Genomic DNA, 13,705 nt, shown 5'->3' on the forward strand with positions numbered 1-13,705 from the left:
AGTTTGACATTTCTACTTATCCAGATGTTTCATGTTCATTTATTAACACTGCCACAGCCAAGTGATTTGTGTCCATCCTATTTCAAACCTCCATGAAAATAAAAAAAAATAAAAAAGACCGATTTCATTCTCCTAGCACTCGGAGGATCATTGGTTTTATCCCTTTTTTTTACGACTTTACTGCTTTAAATATATTACTGTGAATTTAAAATCAGTGTAAACATAAGAAATATACGCATATGACATACATAATACTGATTTGTTCAGTTAAAATAATGACAAACCAAAGACCTCTCCTACTCCCTTTCCTATACGAAAATACTGAATACTCATGGTATAGCTTAATAGTTACACTTTTGTCAAAATGTGTTGAAGGCACCTTTTTTTCACCACCCTGTTTCTCCATGTATGCCTGATCTTTGTAATATTTGTTTTATTTCAGAATGAAATCCCTGTGATTAATTTGTTCTGTTACGTCATTTAATAGTGCTCATTATTAACAAAGTTCAGCCTGGCATCTGTTTTTGGATCTTCTAGGTTGTGTAGTAGATTTGAAGGTTCAAAGTCACTTTTTTTTTTAAAACTTTCAAATATAGCTTAGTGACCCAGCATCTGGCTTGGCCTGGCTCATAAGGAGTACATTAGTGCCAAACCGAACCTACTTAATCATCTCTATTTCAGTGTCTTGGTCCTTGATTGTGTCTGTATGGAGGTGCACATGGGATTTGGGGGGCTCGATGAGATGAGAGTTGGGTTCGGCTCAGCCACAGCTTGGCTTATTCGATACCAATGGCTGGCTTATCCAATCTAACTTAAAAGTGAGAGCTGTTGAAGACCGCAAGAGATAGACACTTACATTACGCTGTAATATATTCCATAGCTAAGCAATTAGAAGTAAGGATGTCTTATTTTAGATCTTCATGGAGAATAATGTAATCGATAAAGAAACCTGATTGCCGAGTGAACCGGTGAAAAAGGGATGATGTTACATATCACTGGTTTCCTTTGATCAATAGCTTTTAGACTTGATTTAATTTCTCCAAAAGCATTATAATCTAGAGCCAGATCACACATTATCTTTTAGATTGAAGTTATAGAGTAGCAGAGGGTTTTTTTTTATTATTATTACGTGAAGAATTAGACGGTGAAGATATTGTATATAAAACTGAATATGAGTGGGGATGGAGAGCTAGAGATGGGACCAGATGGGACAACTGTCCGTGTATTTAAGTTGCATAATGGCTGCAGCTTTTATTTTGATTGATTTGTCAATGCTGATTTTTTTTTTTGTTATTAAAATGGAAATACCAAAACCTGTCTCTTCTGATTTAATTTTGTTATTTCAAGAAGAAAGTAATTGGCCTCATTAAATGTAAGCAAACAAAAGTATTTTCTGGGACGGAAGGCTGCGGTTTTGAAGAAAGGGACTTGATTGTCCTTTTTAAATGGGTCAGGTCACTTAATTCCAAAAAATACATAGAATGTTTTAAGTAATAATCCTTTTCTAAGGTGAAAATAACAACCTGAAATCACATTTTCACGGTATAGAATGAGTGTTCACAGTATAGAATGGAGCTCAGACAAAAGATAGGCAGATATGTAGAGAGGCTCTATACCAGTTAATGCAAATTTACAGGAGTAAACAGCATTACAAAGAACGGTGTTTATATTTCAGAGCTACAGGTCTGGCATTTGTTTACTATAAACGTCACACTGAAGTACACCTGAGGCAGAAAAGAAAAGAATGATAAAAACATCTATTTTGGGCCAGTGGAAAATAAATCTGTTTTTGTTTAGGTTGGAGAGTGCTCCTTTTTTCATTCAGGAATAAGAATGTGTACTGGAGGGACAATGCGTGTAAAATAAATTCAGGTACAGTTCATGGCCTACAGGCAGTGATGATCAGGATGGAGGGCAAAGTGCAAGACTCTGGACAGCGGTACATATGAACTCATGAACCTCTGAAACTGCACAATCACATGTAGTATGTTGACCCTTTGTCATGTCATCAGATGTGGTGAACATTTAGGCACAGATATACACCCCCAAGTTTTCGGGTGTCCAAACTGTGACACCTGTGTTTGGGTGTGTGGCAAGAGATGGGCAGGGGTGGGGCCAGCCCTGGAAGTGGGTGGAGTCAGGGTGTGTACCGATCTTACAGGAATATTCAGCTTATCAGCGCCCAAGGTGGCCGCGTGGGGAGGGCAATAACACAGACCTCATTGATTTTATGGTTCATTGGTTTATGATTCAGGTGGATCGGGGGAGAGAAGAGGATCTCCCCAACTCACTCATGGTCCCCAGTTGGGCCGCTACCCTGAATAGTGCCCAACAGCGAAAAAGTTTCTGTGTTCTTATGTAATTAAACACCTAGATGGAAGGATAAAATGACAGATTTGCTTAGGTTCGTTTGCTCAACATACCAGCGTTTGTAAATGTTTTTAAACAGAATCTTCTAATTGGATGAGAAGATGAGCTTAGTGTCAACAACCAGTGGTGGGACACAAAGACCCAATGAGACAGGCAGCTCACACCTCTCCTTCCTTGATGAGCTAAATGGTGTGCTTTATTTCTCCGAGACTTTTCCTCTTCGCTGGCACAGAGACAGTTAATAATAGTTGTTCGCACTTGAAGGCTAAAAACCTAACCCTCTGTGTTCTGTGCAATCAAAGAATAATGGGTTCCAATTATTACTTGATTGTGCTTGTCATTGGTTTCCTCTTATGGAAAGACGTGCCAGATAACAACTCATTGGTAGCGGCTAATGCCTGAATAGACAATTCACAATGTTAACAATAATGCCTTCATACTTCTTCTAATGGCAACCGGCCACAGCTTCCATTTGCCTAAAAGGACAGTGTGCGGCGTACCCACTCAGTTATGCAGGCCGCAAATGGCTTTGGTGATTGAGGGCCAATTTACAATAAAATATAAATATGTAAACAAAAGAAAAGGCAGATAGAGGGGTGAATGTTTGTCACCAATAATTGCAGGTAAATGCACAGATGTGTTCCTGGCCCCAAAAGGACTGAATTCATTAAACTTACAAAAACACAATAATGAAGGGGGGGTTTATGCACTTCAAAAAAAACTTAACGTTATCATGCATTTAATCCCCATTGATTTCAAGGACTAGATAAAAGACAAGTTGTGCCTTGTGGAATAGCAGGGGTTTGCCATGGGACTCGCTGACATATCAGGAAGGGACCCCAGAGGCTTTTCCTTATCGTAAAGCTGAAATAGACCTTTAAAACATCTAAGATTTAAATTGTCATCCCTGGATTATTTCCTGGCCAACCCAGTCATTTAGTCAATACAGTCCTACGGGGATTGTGAAAGGGTTATTATCCATGTTACAACGATGCCATTGGGTGAAGAAGTGGAAATGTCCTCAAATGACATGATATATTCACTGAAGCAGGAGAGCTGCAGCTTTAACTCACTGTCCTCAATATGCATTATCAAACAACCCCAGCGAGCTACAGTGTGTTTTCCACTTTGATGCCCCTTAAATTATTGAACTATGCATTATGTGCGGCCAACTCATTATGGAGGCCTGGACCTCCTCAACGCCTAAGTTGAAACCACAACTTTTTTGCAAACTTTTGCTTTAGTGAGCAAATCCCAGTGTTTTATCCAAACCCATCGCCGGAGCAGGCAGAGAGAAGAAAGGATGAAACTATCTGGTTTATTAGTGTATGTGAGATTGGGCTTTAAAGGAGAGTGCAAATGTAATAAGCAGTCTGGTGTGCTGTATACACAGAAATGATAATAGGTACAATAAAAGCCACTCTGTTTGGAAAGTTAAGTGTTAAAGTGATAATGAGTCAGATTGCAGCAAATCAACAGGTAACAGAAAGTAGCCTCGGCTTGTCTTTTCGACATTAGTTTCCGTGATACTGCAGCAGTTAATAGTGTTTAGGCCATTAATGAAGATCAATATACTATTAATATATACTCGGCGTAGCTTGTGATCTTCCTTTTTATGCAACGAGCGTGATATAAAAGGCTAGTCTTCTGATACTTCTGTAAGGATATGTTACACACTAATAGCGCCACCCAGTGGCCTGTTTAAATACGACTGACCTGACAGATACAAATTTAGACAATTTTTTCTGTCACAGTTACAGCATTTACCGTAACTCAATTTATTAAAAATAACAGTAGCTCGTGCTTTTTGTTTGTCAATCAGAGTAATTGTTTGGAGATAATATGGATCCAAAAATGTATGGGCTATTTTACTTCATACAGCCCCACCAATGAAGAATATACATGAGAGTCCTGGGCAAATACTGAGAGTTGGTACCGTGTTAGCCGTAGAATTACAGGAGACAAGTGGACTTTGAATGATACCTTTATTGGCTAACTACATAAATATAGATTGCAAACTTTCAAGACCTCTCAGGTCCCTTCATCAGGCATGTTATACAACAATGTGAAAGACATCTCTTTAAGTATCAGTCAAATAACATGGTTACAAATGGGAAGCAGATAACATCAAATGGGCAAATACTGTAATACTCATTCTTTAACCTGTAGTGGGGAGGGCAAATACTTACCTTTAGGGGAAGTTGCAGCACCCCCCCCCCCCCGATGCTGGTTTGCACAAGAGTTCCAGCGATCTATGCGCAGAAGCTGCTTTCGTTGATTTCGACGAGTGCTTTCCTGCCACTGTGGCAGGGAAGCATTTCCACTGAGATCAACAGAAGCAACTTGGATCCCCAGAGCTCTAGCGCAAAACAAGCATGGCACCGGGTATGCGCTTTGGCAACTAGAAATGTGATCAGCTGAACACATCTGCAAGCCCAATGGGGGAGTGGAGCAAATAAAAAAATGGCTGGGGTAAAATCAATTAGAATGATAAAGAAAAAACAATCAGTAGGAGCTTAAATTGGTTTCATTACGCTTAAGGCAATGTCTTCCTTTTAAATAATAGTAAAACATGAAAACTTTCATCTTGATTTGATTCATTTGTTGTGAAAATCCCCCAAAGGGGGGTTCTTCTCCGATACGAGACACAGCGTATTTTGGATAACCTCACCCCCGCTACACAAATGTTCCAGCCAGATCGCAATAAACGATTATTATTTTGTATTTTGCTGTACAAGGATAATAAGTGTTTTTTTTTTTATAATAAGGCATTTTAGTATGTATTATATTTAAGAAAATGTTAACTATTTACACGGAAGATCGTGTTGATTTAATTAATTTTAAAACGAAGCTCGCTGCTATTGTCGCCCAGCACCACATCTATTGTTACATCCATCCGGTCGTCGGTACGGAAGTACCTCCTCATGCAAGTGACAAAAAGAAGCTGGGCGGTGCCTTAGTGAGTCACGTGATATAATATTTACCTTCAGCCAATCGTAGCGGCATTATGGATTGTATGACGTAACGTCCTTTCGCCGCCATCTCTATTGCGCGAGGCAGTTGTCTGTACCTTTCGTTCCGTTTGACGCCGATTCGCTTGTTCCGCCATCGGGTTTACAGCAAACCCAGTTAATCTCCAGACTGGCAGACCTACCGCAAACCAACTTCGGTAAGAACTAGGCCGCTTTCCTCGTGGTTATTACAGGGACGGGTACGATAGGGCCCGCTTTGCAATTGCCTAACATGGCGGCGGGTCCTTTGTTGGATAACACCCTGGCCCCCTATTCTTAGGCCTTCGTAGTAATCCCCGCATCCTAGCGATAAAGCGTCTATTGCAGAAATCTGCATTATCCGAACGGTTCCCGGAGTCCTTAACAGACTCCCGTATGCGGTGGGCCGTTCGATCCTAGCTAGGTCAGGCCGGGTTTCCATTGTCTGCTTCCTGCACGGTTGCAGTGATGGTAATACGATGTTGTTAGCAACCTGTATTAGGTTGGGCTTCAATCTGTATGCTCGGTGAAAGGGCCTAATACCGTGTGTGCTTTCCGTCATGGCCCTTTATTATTAACCTCGACCTGCTTCGCTATGATGTTTAAAAATACCTGATTGGTAAATGGGTCCACAATAGGCAAACCGATATAAAAACAACGTTGCACCTGGCTGCTAATGATTTATCTAATTCGAATTTAGCTGCAATGGATGCATTCATTCATGGCTCCTACATTTCTCTGCATCATGGCGGTTTAAACTTAGTATATTTCTATATCCCTTTATTGATTTTCTGTGCCATGCAGATCAAGTCTGCCATCTAAGTCTGATGTGGAAAGCTGTATTTCTTGGTAAATCTTTTCACTGAAATTGCCTGCAGCCTACCCTGACCTTATTGCAACCAGTTGTTTTTCTGTTTTAGTATATTATTGGAATACTCGTGTAACAAGCTCACTGGTTTCATGTGATTTCCTGGGTTTTCAGTATAATGACAAACGTAGAGCCTTGATGTGCCTCTTACCCAAGTCTTTATTCTTGCAGTCATGGAGCGTGATTATGGGCATGGTGCCTATGGCCAAAGACCTATGGATACATATGGAATGGAGAAACAGAGTGACAGGTAATGTCTGACTTTAAGAAAAAAAAATACATATTCTGGATCATTATAGTCTTTGAAAGTCTCACATTATTACCTAATGTGCCCACATGGCACTATAACTTTAATACGGCCTTCCCTCTTTTAAGTATTGGGCCGGCATGCTGTTAAGTCCGTCTTCCATTGGCTTACTAGTTCAAGCTTTTTGTTATGTAACAGTAAAATATAGCCAATACTTATTCTCTAGTGTTATAATGTAGACGGTATTAGCCCGAAATGTCTATTTTGAATACTTCCCTCTTGTAAATGCGTTAATTATTTCTTTCACTTTCTTTTCTTCTAAAGTTAACATGATTGTGAATACATGTTTCACCTAATGTCTCTTACACACATCCATGTAGTTTACATTGTAACAAACCCTAACCTTGCTTGCTTTGTTGCCAGATTTGTAATGGAGTGTTTAATCAGTGCAAAAAATGTTGCAAAAATTCAAAGGGTTTCGTGAATCCTCAGTGTCTTTTATTGCAACAAACTTACTGGATCATCAATCTAAACTGAAAATGTTGGTCTTTCGATTATGATGAATTTCCAGTTAATGGCCTCTGAGCGTATGCCTATGAAACTATATTTTTACACATTCGTTTAACCAAAAAAAACACACCTTTGCAAGTGCAGGCAGTATAAAACTGGATTCAGACATGACTTGTGTCATTGTATGAATTGCATTCTGTTGCATGTTTCCCATTTATGGGAAAATAAATAAAAAGTGAAATCGTGAGCCACAGCGTCCTTTGCCTGGGTCTTTCACTCAATAAATACAAATCATTCAAAACGCTCATGCTCACGTGTTTTTTCCATTGCACCCCATTTTTAGTAATATTTTATTCTACTTACGGTGAGCACTTCTATGTACGTGGGTATAGTAGAATTTCGCTTAGTCTGTTGCAAATTTGAATACATCTAATACTCATCAACTCGCATGAGTTGTGCCCGTAATTTGAGTTGGGAGGAAAGCAATGCTGCATGTTAACAAAAAGGTTTGTTTCATTATCTTACATGTAGAAGGTTCTAGGAGCAAGGCATGTTTGGGGTACAATCTTCAAATTTGCTTCTTGACTTCCCTTCTTGAATTTTGACCTGAACCAGATATTTAGTTCTTTATTGTGAATAAATATGTATTTTGGTTTAAATACCCCACTTGCTCTTCCCCCAAACAAGCCTTTGGTAGCTCGTCTGGTAGAAAAATTAAAATATCTGATTATGCTTTTAGGATGTCAGAAACTCTTCTGTGTAGAAAATGTAACAAAAGGATTTAGATCGTAAAATCTATTCATGTATAGATTTCTTTTTAATGTTTAGGATAATTTAAGTTAATGAAGTGCGTTTGCCAGCTTCACAGCTATGGCTTATTGCAGTCAGAAATATTTAATTATACCTTTGTCTATAAAGTTTATATCTTTACCAGCATTCCATTTAAATTGTAAGTGAATTTTTATTGTCAATTCTTAAATCATTTGTAATGCTGGTCAAGTGAATTAGCCGTGAAACGCTGCTTTCATTTCCTAGAAAATAAATCCTGCAGATTCGTTTTATAGATTAGAAACTGCACTTGCCATGCTTTCTTGACCATTTCTTTTAAAGTTGATGATAAATGTCAACTAATGCTGTATTTTCTGCTTTGTATAACACTGGTGAGCTTACATTATTTTTCTCCTCACATCGATTCTTCCAGGTTTGGACCTTATGAGTCTTATGACTCCAGGTCTTCTATGGGTGGGCGAGATCTGTACAGATCTGGCTATGGTTATAGTGATCCCGAACAAAGCCACTTCGGAGATAGTTATGATGGTCGATATGAAAACCCCTACCGGAATAGCGTTGACTCTTTTGACGGTAGAAACCAGGGCGGGTCTAGCTGGGATTCATCTTTCACACGCTCAAAAGTGAGGACTGGGTTTATGGAGGACAGAGGAAGAGAAACTTACTCTTCCTACGGCAGTTTTTCTTCACCCTATATGAAGCCTGCGTCAGTAGGCTCTCGGGGGAGAGGAATGCCTGCATATCACGACAGTGCGTTTGGCGGCAGAAGCAATGATGCTTTTGGAGGACCATCAACAGGCAGAGGCCGTGGCAGAGGAGTAAGTACAGAATCTTTGCAGATTCTTTTTGAATTATTTAAAGACCAGAACTTTAAAATGGCGTAATGTCCATATTCTATTGCACTTAAGGCTAACTCAAAGCCCCACTTTGAAGTTGACTTCTAAAGCACTTAGGCTTTGAAGGTTGAAGTGGGGCCTCTTGCCTTATGTTAAATTCTTTCTTTGTGAAAGAAAAAATAAAACTCTTTACATACGGATGCAAGGATCTTTAATTTTCCTTGACCAAACCTGAGAGTTAAATTTTAATTGCAAAAGGTTACAAGAAGACCTTTTTGAAGTTCTGAGTAGGTTGAAGGTGCAATGTATAAATGTACACATTTTACAATACATTGAGAAGCTCTAAATATTTGCATTTTGGAGGTGTTCATGTACACGTCTGAATGTATTATTTCATAGTTAAGATAAAGCGTTAAGTTGGGCTAATGGCTGATTTTACATTTTTTGTTTTGGCTTCTGGACTTGTCCTTTTGTTTTCTGATTTACTGCATTTCTTGTTTAATTTTTTTAAATTGGTGTCTTCAAATGCATTGCACCTTTAACACGATTCAATAATGTATATGAAACTTGTGGGGTTTTCTTTGTTTTCGCTGCTTTTTTTTTTCTTTCAGTGGGCATGTTTTGAAACAACTTTTCTGGGGTTTTAGTTGGTTTTTATATTGCTGACCCTCAAGTTTTTTCTTTTTTTTTGTAGTCTTCCTTTTTAAGTTCGTAAGGGGGTAATTGCACTGTCAAAGGGTCTTATTAAACTGTTTCTTGGTGTAACGCTACCACAGCAATTAATCCTTAATGTTTGTTTCATTTACAATAATTTCAGCAAATGGCAGACTATGGTATGATGCGCAGACCTGGCTTAGTTGTAGACTATAAGAACCAGCCAAGTGCTGGAATGGCGAGAGGAATTAAGCGGAAGATGGTACAACCCTTCAAGGCCCCTGGTGCTTTTGGCAAGAAACCAAAGTTGGCAAAACCTGGACAGATCCAAAATGTTAAAAGTACTCAGCCAGGTATTGTATATATACAGCCTTTATGTTGCTTTAGTGGCATATTAAACAAAACGGAGAGCATTCAAAAAAACAACCTATGTAGGTTTTTTTCCCTATTGTCAGCTGTTGGACTTCCTTACCTATCGAAATTTCTGTAACTGAAAAATGTACAACACCGCCGATATGAGAAATTTACTAACTCGTCCACTTCTACTTAAGGTGTTCTAAAACTCTTCAGTGACTAATCCTTTTTGGTCACTTAGGCACTTTAGGATTTTCTTTAGCATTATGTCAAGTGTGTTGGATGCTATTCTCTAATGTAGAAGCATACACTGCTTTAGTCCCTGGATAGTAAACTGGTTTGGACTCTATTCCACAAGGATTGTTGCAATACTGCTACTAAACAGTTAAGATGCCTTCAGGCATTTGGAGATGTTATATGGAGTTTATTTTCTTTTTTGTGGTTTAGCTGAACCTGTTAATGAAGAGGAGGAAGAGAAGCGAAGAACAGAAGCACGGAGAGAGAAACAAAGACGCAGAAGGGAAAAGAACAGCGAAAAATATGGAGATGGGTACAGGTATCCTTTTTATACTAGTAGATAGGGCGGATAGGTTTGTAAGCTTAATTTGCCCCATCATTTTAAAAGCTTATAAGCTGATATAAATGTCAGCTTGTTTCAGAGAAACATAGAAACACATAATTTGGCAGCAGTTAAGAACCATTCCGCACCATCTAGGCTGCCCATTATCTAATCATGGTATAAACCTAGTCAAGTAGGGAGGACAATCATGCAGACACAGTTCTAATGCCCATTTCTATTGCATACTTGCGCATTTTCATGAACTCCACTGCCTTTTTTAGATATAATTATTGGCTTTCAGGAAGTTAAAACATGGGCATCAATTTTCATGTGTAGTTAATGTTAATTTTCAGTTTGACTTTAGTACCTAAAGCTGATTCTTAAAAATGTCTTTCAATCCTTCTGGCATATTCAGAAATTAGTTAGATAGCATTCTAAAACAGTTTTCATCGCAGCCTTATGTCTCAACTAACTTTCTCCACTTTTTTTGCTCATGTCTTGCAGGATGGCATTCACATGTTCATTTTGTAAGTTCCGGTCATTTGATGAAAAAGGTATTGAAGAACACTTGGAGAGTCCTTCTCACAAAGAGATGTTGGATCACATTCAGAAACAGACCAAATTTGATAAGCCTGTAATGGACTTTTTACATGTAAGTTGGGAGTCCCTTATCCAAGCAGTTTTTCACTTATATTTTATATCCTGGACACACAAGTTTCCATAAGATATATTTATCTAAGCTTATAAAAAGTGGCATTTTAGTAGTTAGTTTTCTGTATATGTATGTAATACTGTATAGATTCTTAATTGAAAAGGTGATTATTTTTTTGTGGAACAATTTATATATACGTAAAATATTTTTACTGTGAAAGCATAAACTGGTGTAACATGGATTTTTTTTTTTGGTAGGAATGCATTGTTAACAAATATAAGAAAACTGCAGCACGGAAATCCCAGGCTTTGCAGAATGAAGCCGCAAAGGCAGTAGAGAAAGATATTATGGAAGGTATGTGTGGGAACACCAATCTTATAAAACTATTTTATCGGGATGGAAATACTTAACAAGTGTTGCCAAACTCCAACTTTTACTGGTGGGGACTAAGCTGATGTTGCCTATTTTTATTGGTCAACTAAGCAGGTTGAGTATTGTTTTCAGAGGCAGCTCCCTTGCATGTATGAGTTTTGAACTGGTTTATATGTCAAGTGGATTAAAGTACCGTTCTTGCTTCACTAGAAGGCTGGGTAGTAGCTTGCCAGGATTCTAGATTTCCAGTAACTGGATTTAGAGTTAACTATATGTTTTAAATAACAATGTTCACCGCGTGTATTGCTGTAAGAACTAAGTAAATCCTGAAATGTTAGAGGCTTGTCAGTGTATACAGAGTATAAGCCCCCTTTATGGATTTAGGATTGTAAATTTGTGACTTGGTCTAGACTATGCAAGCAATGGAAACTGAATTGCACTTGGGAACTTTGACACTGCATATAGTTTAAGATTTGTCTTCATACTTCCCTTCTAGGTGTTACACCAGATGATCATATGATGAAAGTAGAGACTGTGCATTGTAGTGCCTGCAGTGTGTACGTCCCTGCATTGCATAGCTCTGTCCAGCTGCACCTCAAGTCTGCTGACCATTCAAAGAGTAAATTGGTAAGTATTGGTTGTGGTGCATCTTAGCTGTGCAGAATTTATGATGGGTTTAAGTTATCGGCAGAATTTAATGCTTCGGATACTTTTTCTAAGATCTCTCCCTATGTTGAAATCATGCTTAAAAAGGACTCACATGCTCACCTCTTACTTCTGTAGGCCTACAAGGATCAGATAAAAAGGGAAAGTATTCTAACTGCAACAAGCATCTTGAACAATCCACTTGTAAAGGCAAGATACGAGCTTTACTTGAAGGTAAGATTTTAGTGCTTTCAACTTTTTTCCATTTGTTTCTCCAGATTCCTCAGACTATAAACATAACATGTAATCATCTAAATGGGGAGTGTCTTGAGTTGTGTACAATGAGGTTCAAAAGAGATCAATTCATGGGGATCAGTGAAATTGGTAATGTTTCAGTGAGAGACTATACTATTTCCCAGTGACTGGTTTGTCTTTTAGCAATTAGTTGTCCAGTTAAGTCATGGGCTTTATGGTTCAGATGTAGTTCTCTATAGAACATCTTGCTGCTTTGCAGATTGAAATGGAGGGCTCTCCCCTGCTGTAAAATTGATAGTTTCTGAATTGTTCAAACACACGCCCTAAAAATAGTTAATTTGTAATCTTATTTTTTTTTTTCTTTTGCGATAGGGTGAAAATCCTTTTGAAGCTCAATCAGAGGAATCGGCAGCGGAACCTATTACTGCTACTGCCGCTGAAGCTGAAACAGAAGACTTTACGTCCGACCCACTGGCTGCTGACACACTTCCTTCTGCAGGAGAAATTTAAATATCTGGCATTGTAACATTTCTCAACAGAAATATCCTTAAAGTGCCATCTAATTTAAGTCTGGTGTTGTGGGCATTTGACCTTGTTTCTCGGTTTTGTATTTGATAAGAAATATTTGATTATATTTGCATATACAGTAAGTTTAAGTTTTTCATGCAATTTTAAGATGTAATTCTTTTGTTATTGGTAAGGGTTAACCTTGATGTTAAAACTTCAGTTTTATTTTTACTGTTAGCAATGCTAGGTTCTATTTTTTAATCTTAACATTCTGTGAAGTCTTGGAATTTGTGTAATGTAAAGCAGACTTAATGTTTCTCTTGTAGAATGGCCTGTGACACAAAGTAATGTGACAGTGTAAGCTTTTCTACATTTTGCATTGTTTCCAATTTAGATCTTAGTGTCTCGGATAACCTTAATAAATTTCAACCATGAATTCCAGATTTCCATCCGGCATAACTTCCTGAGATTTGGTTTTGCTCCTTGGGTGAAGCCTGTATGTTGCACAAATAAACCTGAGCAGATCGATTATGTTCATTCCTCTGAAAGCTTAATCACATTAAAAAAAACAAACCCTTTTTTATAAGCTGTGTCCATTTTATGCTTTAGATTTACAGTAAATGTTCTGTTCATAAGTTCAAAACTAATTATGATTAAGGCATAAGAAACTGACCAGCCATTGTGTACAGTTTCTTTACTTTGACTGCCAGCACTTGTCCCAAAGCTTAGCAGTATCAAACTGGCATATTATCAATTCTATATGTGGTTTGCATAAACAAGATTACATGTAACCGTTACAGATACTGATCTACATCTGCACACAAATACCTTTTAGGGTCTGAATTCATCCATTGAGTTCTGTGTAATTGAATCATGGTAAATTTGTATTTTTAATAACTTACATCAGTCAAGCATCACAAAGCCAATGAAACCTTGCCTTCTGCCATCTTGGGTGATATTTATTGGATGTAATATGGGTTATTTGCCATGGTTTGGAACTTAAATTAACTTGTAGAGCAGGGGCATCCAACATGCGGGCCAAATGCGGCCCGCCGGATCTCGAGGTGCAGCCCGCATGAGATCCGCAGCAAGAGCAA

General features: G+C 38.3%; 1 protein-coding gene across 2 annotated transcripts; it reads left to right on the forward strand.

The window, feature by feature from the left end:
• Nucleotides 1-5,394: 5,394 nt before the first annotated feature.
• Nucleotides 5,395-13,194, forward strand: ZNF326 (zinc finger protein 326). 2 transcript variants are annotated; one of them, XM_053469987.1, is made up of 10 exons: nt 5,395-5,539; nt 6,400-6,478; nt 8,187-8,592; nt 9,428-9,617; nt 10,066-10,174; nt 10,682-10,829; nt 11,087-11,183; nt 11,698-11,828; nt 11,985-12,080; nt 12,474-13,194. In XM_053469987.1, the coding sequence occupies exons 2-10, from the start codon at nt 6,402-6,404 to the stop codon at nt 12,609-12,611; spliced, it is 1,392 nt and encodes a 463-aa protein (XP_053325962.1). In that variant the 5' UTR covers nt 5,395-5,539; nt 6,400-6,401; the 3' UTR covers nt 12,612-13,194. The 2 variants fall into 2 exon arrangements, with proteins under 2 accessions (XP_053325962.1, XP_053325963.1); XM_053469988.1 differs by having other exon boundaries at nt 10,066-10,168.
• The last annotated feature ends 511 nt before the right edge of the window (nt 13,195-13,705 follow it).

Source organism: Spea bombifrons, chromosome 6 (genome assembly GCF_027358695.1).
Source record: "Spea bombifrons isolate aSpeBom1 chromosome 6, aSpeBom1.2.pri, whole genome shotgun sequence".
Classification (NCBI taxonomy): domain Eukaryota; kingdom Metazoa; phylum Chordata; class Amphibia; order Anura; family Pelobatidae; genus Spea; species Spea bombifrons.

Excerpts from the sequence above, each read along its gene's own strand:
- ZNF326 (XM_053469987.1), top strand. The coding sequence starts at position 6,402 with ATGGAGCGTGATTATGGGCATGGTGCCTATGGCCAAAGACCTATGGAT. Across the intron at positions 11,184-11,697 it reads AGAGAAAGATATTATGGAAG|GTGTTACACCAGATGATCAT; the intron begins GTATGTGTGGGA and ends CTTCCCTTCTAG. Across the intron at positions 11,829-11,984 it reads ACCATTCAAAGAGTAAATTG|GCCTACAAGGATCAGATAAA; the intron begins GTAAGTATTGGT and ends TTACTTCTGTAG.